Here is a 6,000-nt window from a genome sequence, read left to right as displayed (position 1 = left end):
ACATCAATTTTTGTGGTCAAGTTGGTAAGGTAAATTAGGGTATAAATCTGCATCCTGGTTGCATTGTATTCAACCCAAAAGTAAAGGGGGGCTAGGCCTTTTGGATCCCAAAACACAAGAGATTGGTTTATTTGCCAAGTGGATTGTTAGAGTGGTTTCTAGAGATGAGCCTTTAATTTCCTAATTTGTCGAGGTTGGTACCCCAATTACTCTATCGAAGATAAGATAAAAAGACAGGTACCTTGCAAATTAGTGAAAATAGATGATCAATTGGGCTTCGCTAGGGCCCCTACAATTCTATGGGACGTGTGTATTGTTTTCCAGCAGTTGATGGTCAGGTATCATAGCTACAGATAGATAGATAGATAGATAGATAGATAGATAGATAGATGGGGCCACCCACCCTGGGGAACTATCGAGCGGAAGAAATTGGTTTGTCATCGAATTTGTCTAACCCCTTGTTAAAAGGAAATGGCAGGTTGTTGGATGGATAGATAAGATTCTTCTTGCCCCTTACTCTTGAATAAAAGCTTCCTTTCCTCTTCAATCAATTTGGAAGATATGGCAACTGGTAAGTAAATTCTTGAGCTGGAATGATGCGTCACTGTAGCAAGGTTTCAATTTTGGAAGTTCTATTTGGTGGAATAGATAGGTCCAATATCATGGCCAGCCTCTTGCAGTTGCTTTCCCTGAGAAAGCTTCTTATTGCTTAATAAAGGGGTTCAACAATTTGGTGATGTTTGGGATTTTTGGTCTTTTGAGTGGTCTCTCTGGCATTCTATTAAGTGTAAATTTAAGTTAAACAATATGGCTTAAGGATTTCTTATTTTTGTTAAATCATTGGTACCAATGGATCTTGTCATGAAACTTTGTACTCCTTTACAATGCAATTTTACTAAGGATTGGCTATGGTTGTCAAAGTATCCCTTTTCTTCCTTCCCTTTAAAAATGATCTACTTAAATTTGCTACCTATTTTGTCACTTAATCCTCGGTTGAATGAAAAATGAAGATGTAAACCCCATGAAAAGAGATGGGAGGAGATTAAGTTGGCAAATATGGAATTCTAAAGCAAACGTTAATGCTCAGATTTTGGCATGGAAGGTCCTGCATTATAAATTAACAGTTGGGGATAAACTGAAATTTATGAGTCAGCCTATCAAATGCCCCTTTTGTCAACAGAAAGAGAGCTTAAAAGACTTATTTTGGAACTGATCTATGACAAAAAGGAAATGGAATGTTATTATCAGTTATGTGCTTATTATTTTTTATCACTCTTTGAGCTGGAAAAAACCTATCTTGGGTGTTGGTTTGCATAATCACTTTATTGTTGATTCTATTAGACATTGTGTTTTACTGAATATATGGAAGAGCAAGTGTTTAGCTTTGTTTTAATCGAGTTAGTTCACTAAGGGACTGAAATTCAAAGGTTTTACTCTGACATCTTGTATCATATTGTTTCTCTTTGTTGGCAATTGCAGGGGGACAACAAGGATCATATTAAGTACAAAAAATATTTGGATATCATCAAGCTTCAAGTCCTTCAGCATCATAGCAATGAGTTCATGTGTTCCAAGCGACTTCATTCTTGGTTCAAGTTCCACTTATAGCTGCTACTTTCAGCCTTCTATTGTCTTGTTGGTTTAGCCTTTCTATGGATTTTATGTAATGATGAAATGAAGTTATAGTCTCGGTTTTTTGACAAGATGTAATTGATTTTGCTTCTCAGTTTAAGTTACCAAGTTCATCTACAGCTGCTACTTTCAGCTATATGGTTATGATGTAATGAAGTTCTAATTTTGAATCTTTTTTTAATCTATCATTTGTCTTTTGACTACCCTCTATCTTTATATCTTCTTTTTTTTTTTTAATACATTATTCAATTAAAAAAAATCGAACTTTTTTATAACAAAAGTATCTCCTAGTTGTATGAAATTTCACTTAAATATACCTCATTAAAAATAAGCAACTATAGAGGCAAAAGATCTAAAGGTTACAGGTAACAATACAAACCATTACCAAGAAACAAATTAAATATGTTTATTTTTACGAGTTCTTTGTCACGCTTTTTGAATATCTAGGTTGGTTACGAATGTCTCTAATTTTATCATGAATTGTCTATAGTCAAGAAATACAAACTTGCAAACGAATAAACAAGAGTGATTCTTATAGTTGCCTGAGAAGAACAGTATTGCAAAAAGGTGCAATAAATAATTAGAGATTAAGCGTCTTGAATTTATCAAATATTTTTGGCTCTAATTGCCGACTCCCACTATCCTCAACTGATGAACATAATGTGGTAAATCAATTATGAATACAACAATGAAGCCCAAAGAAATAATGATTTCTCGGAATCAGAACAAATTGGTAAACCATATGCATACAAAAATCTGCAACTTGCTAAAAAAATCAACGGGATGCCTGTTACTTGTAAAGATCATTCTGCAATGTGCAGTCATCTCGTCCATCAACATCTTCAACATAAAGAGGGCCAAAGCATCTGCACAATTCAGAAACTATGGCAGCAACTTCGGGACTGTCGTCAATCGAAGGCCCAGTTTCCAACAATGAATCTATAATTTAATCTTGAGTTGTGAATCCCTGAACGAATATAGAATTTGCATCATAACAGAAGCATAGCAATGCTAGATGTCAAATTTCTTAGGTTGGTTCCAGTAAACAATGGTTCTCACAATAGAGCTAATAAAATGTCCTTGTGGAAAGAAATTTGCTTTTGGGTTCTGCCTTCTTGTTCCTTTATCTAAAGGCTTTGTTCCACAGTCTGGGTGCCGCTGAATCTGCAAAATTAGGATATAATTCATTAAGCTCTCTCTCTCACACATACGCACAAAATATGCATAAGTAGAGACAAACAAGCGATGCATCTTATGTTACTCGAGAAATCCAAAATCCAAAAAGTCTTGTAAATATTCTTTCATCTTGACTTATGGACAAATCCAAATTCCACGAGTCCTGCAAGTATTCTTTCAACGGCCAAAACGGTAATTGCCAAACCTCGCCTTTTTACAAATCATTATACCAAACAACCTGGTTATGTTTCAAGTACATGCTAACTATTCAGAGAATGCAGTGCAGTATAATTATAGCCCTTCCATGGTAGCTTTCTGTTGCACATTGCAACATCCATAGTTATAAATATATATATCCACAACCAAAAACAAACAGTCCATATTGTTCTAAGAAGAGGGGCACTAGCCTATCCATAGCTCTCCTCCAGGATAACAGAAAGGCCCAATGATCAAATTTTGGTGACGAGATGAGCATGTACAAAAAGGAAAACCTGAGGGAAAATTAGCCCTAGTCATCCCTTAAATGTGAAATGAACAAATCAAATAATGTGATTCGGACAACTTTTGGATAATTTGTATGATTGTATCATAAGCAACATGTGTTGTGGATATTACTCTAAGAAAATTCAAAAACTGCAAGTTGAAACACAGCAAATATAAACACAAACCAATCCAATAGATGCAAGAAAGCATGTTATGCAGTCAAAATGGTACCAAGCCTCAAGCCAGGTGGGAAATTACATTCTTGATATTCCATGGAGGAATTCCAATCTTTAAATGAAAAATATCACTAAGAACATATCAGTCTCTGGCCAAATGAGAAACGGAGTGATGGCATTTGTTTGGAAGTAAATCTACAAGATCAATGAATTAGACGGTAAAATAGATATATGCAATAAACTCTCATCTTCTTGAAAACGTTATAGAAGAGAATTCTTGCTTCTACAATCCATAATGTTCAAAATAAACAAGCTTAAGGAAAAACATGATGTATACAAAAGAATTTTATTGACGATGCAGGCTACTCTTTGTTGTCCATCATTGAGATCTGATAATTATTACAGCTAGGAACTACTTATCTAGACAATATCATGTACGACAAGAGGTCAGAAACCAAAAGGAACTCCCAAGTATATATGGTTCCCCAGCTCTTGTTATACAGTTATAAATTTAGGGAGCTCGTATCTGTAATATTTATCCTACTGATGGTTCAAAAAGAGTAACCTAAAACATCAATAAAAAAATTGGATTATGCAAATTTTCCTGAAGCTTGTTTCGTTTAATTATTATAGTAGAAGAGTAATTAGTTTGCAACAGATCCAAGTCTCTAGAGAAATTTCCACTTCGCATTAGGCTCAAAAACATCATAGTTGGCCAATAATGGTGAGAAAGAAATAAATGGCATGGCCGCATGACCACAACAGTAATGAAATATTGATTCTTATAAAACTTTAAAATACAGACCAATACCCAGCTACTCTAGCAGAAGGGAGATTCAGGAATGAAAGAGAAAAATAAAAACAAATTACTGGAGTGCATTTAATCCAAATTCCAATGCACCTCAGAAACAAAGATTCACAGAAGATTCCAGGAGATTACTGAAGATCTTCCCTGTCAGTTTATATGTTTTACACCAATTCATGAGGTTGTCTATTTTCAGAAATCAGAACCCATTTTGTGATAGAGTTTTGTTTACTGCTTTAGTTTGCCGACAGTAAGAACTTTGTTTGTCACTTGGTGAAGCCCCTAATAAGACCTGATGTGAAGATTTTGTGCTGGCAACAGTAAAAGCACAAAATAGGCACCACTGACGACATTTTGTTCAGAAAAGCTGGCCAAAAAGGCTGCAAAAGCAATGGCTGATCCTAAATTTATGCTCCCCATATTCAAATGCCTTGTAACACCTTCAGATAGCTCTATATGGCTGCAACACAGGTAGACAAAAGAATTGGACGAGTGATTGTAACCTATCTTGTTATTATTAATTATTTTTATCAGAATATTTTAAGAACTCTATTTGAGCCGAATTAGATGTGTTGTTAATTATTGTATTGTTGGCTTAGGTAGTGTGCTAATCACTTTCGGGTTTTGTATAGCTGGATCTGAAGGGTTTCTTAACTGACAACTGTCTGGTAACATAGATAGTTTCAAATGTCAGGTAAAAAGCTCTCATTTGACAGGTTCTCCAGGGACACAGCACTGCACCGTAAGACTACCTTGTGCACTAAAGCTATTGTTCTTGTAGACTCTTCTATGTTGCATGTGTGTAATTATATTCTGCAAGAGTGTTATTTGGCAGTGTAGCTTTTTGTTATAAGCATTTCTGGCAGAATTGCCTTTGTGAAGTTGGGTCAAGTTGAACTGCAGCCAGTCAACAATAAACATTGACAACAACAAATGATAAAGATGGAACCTAAATGTGAGTGAAAGGTTCAACTATTTAAGAACTAATCAAGACTGAGAAACAAAGAGAAGACAAACTAACTCAAGACTTCAAGTATTTGTGGAGTCTCTCGGTATAAGAATGCATCAAAGAAGAATTCAAGAGAAACCAAAATCCTACAGATTCAATTTGGGGCAACATGGCCATCACTAAAGAAGATGATTAGCTGTTGAATAATTTTCCAAGAGTCCTCACAGGGTTTGAAGGTACCACATTTTGCAAGATCTCTTCCCAGTACAAAGCATATGAATTTACAACAGAACAAGAAAAGGTCTCATCAACAAGATTCGAAAAGATTTGATAACCAACACTGAACAAGAAGGAACAAATGTCATTGGACCCAAACAACAGCAATATAAAAAGACAACACAATCAGGGAGTGGACCAAGAACACAGACAGCTGAAGCTGAAATGCAAAATAGTCCGAGAACTAGCTCAATCCAAAATTCTATCAAGACAACTTTGGAGTAGAAGCGAAGCAAAATCTGAGGCCAAAATACCAGTAGATGCAAGAGCTGAAGCTGAAATGAGGAGTCAGTCAAGGTTGCAAACAATCTCCATCTTCCTGAGGAAGTGCAGACCTTGCCAACCAGGTTGGACTGGAGGGTATTTCAGAAGAATCAATCAAAGAATTGACCAAGAAGTAATGGCAATCACTAGAGTGTAAGTGAAGAAAACCATAAGTCCCAACCCAATGATGGAAAACAAAAGGCTCAACAAAGCAAAAGAAAAAGTCTGAAAAGGCCATG

The 6,000-nt window shown here is 35.6% G+C and overlaps 1 protein-coding gene across 4 annotated transcripts in view; it reads right to left on the bottom strand.

Annotated features, from left to right (window-relative positions):
* Positions 1 to 2,170: 2,170 nt before the first annotated feature.
* LOC131049143 (uncharacterized) overlaps positions 2,171 to 6,000 on the bottom strand; it is an 84,848-nt gene continuing 81,018 nt past the window's right edge. For all 4 annotated transcript variants that reach the window (XM_057983174.2, XM_057983171.2, XM_057983173.2 and 1 more), the window contains one exon: positions 2,171 to 2,796. In XM_057983174.2, coding sequence (XP_057839157.1) covers positions 2,644 to 2,796 — 153 coding nt within the window. In that variant the 3' untranslated portion in view covers positions 2,171 to 2,643. The remainder of the gene's footprint in view (positions 2,797 to 6,000) is intronic.

This window comes from Cryptomeria japonica, chromosome 2, assembly GCF_030272615.1.
Source record: "Cryptomeria japonica chromosome 2, Sugi_1.0, whole genome shotgun sequence".
Classification (NCBI taxonomy): Eukaryota; Viridiplantae; Streptophyta; class Pinopsida; order Cupressales; family Cupressaceae; genus Cryptomeria; species Cryptomeria japonica.
The sequence above is the reverse complement of the archived record's forward strand: the minus strand, read 5'-3'. Positions and strand labels throughout refer to the sequence as shown.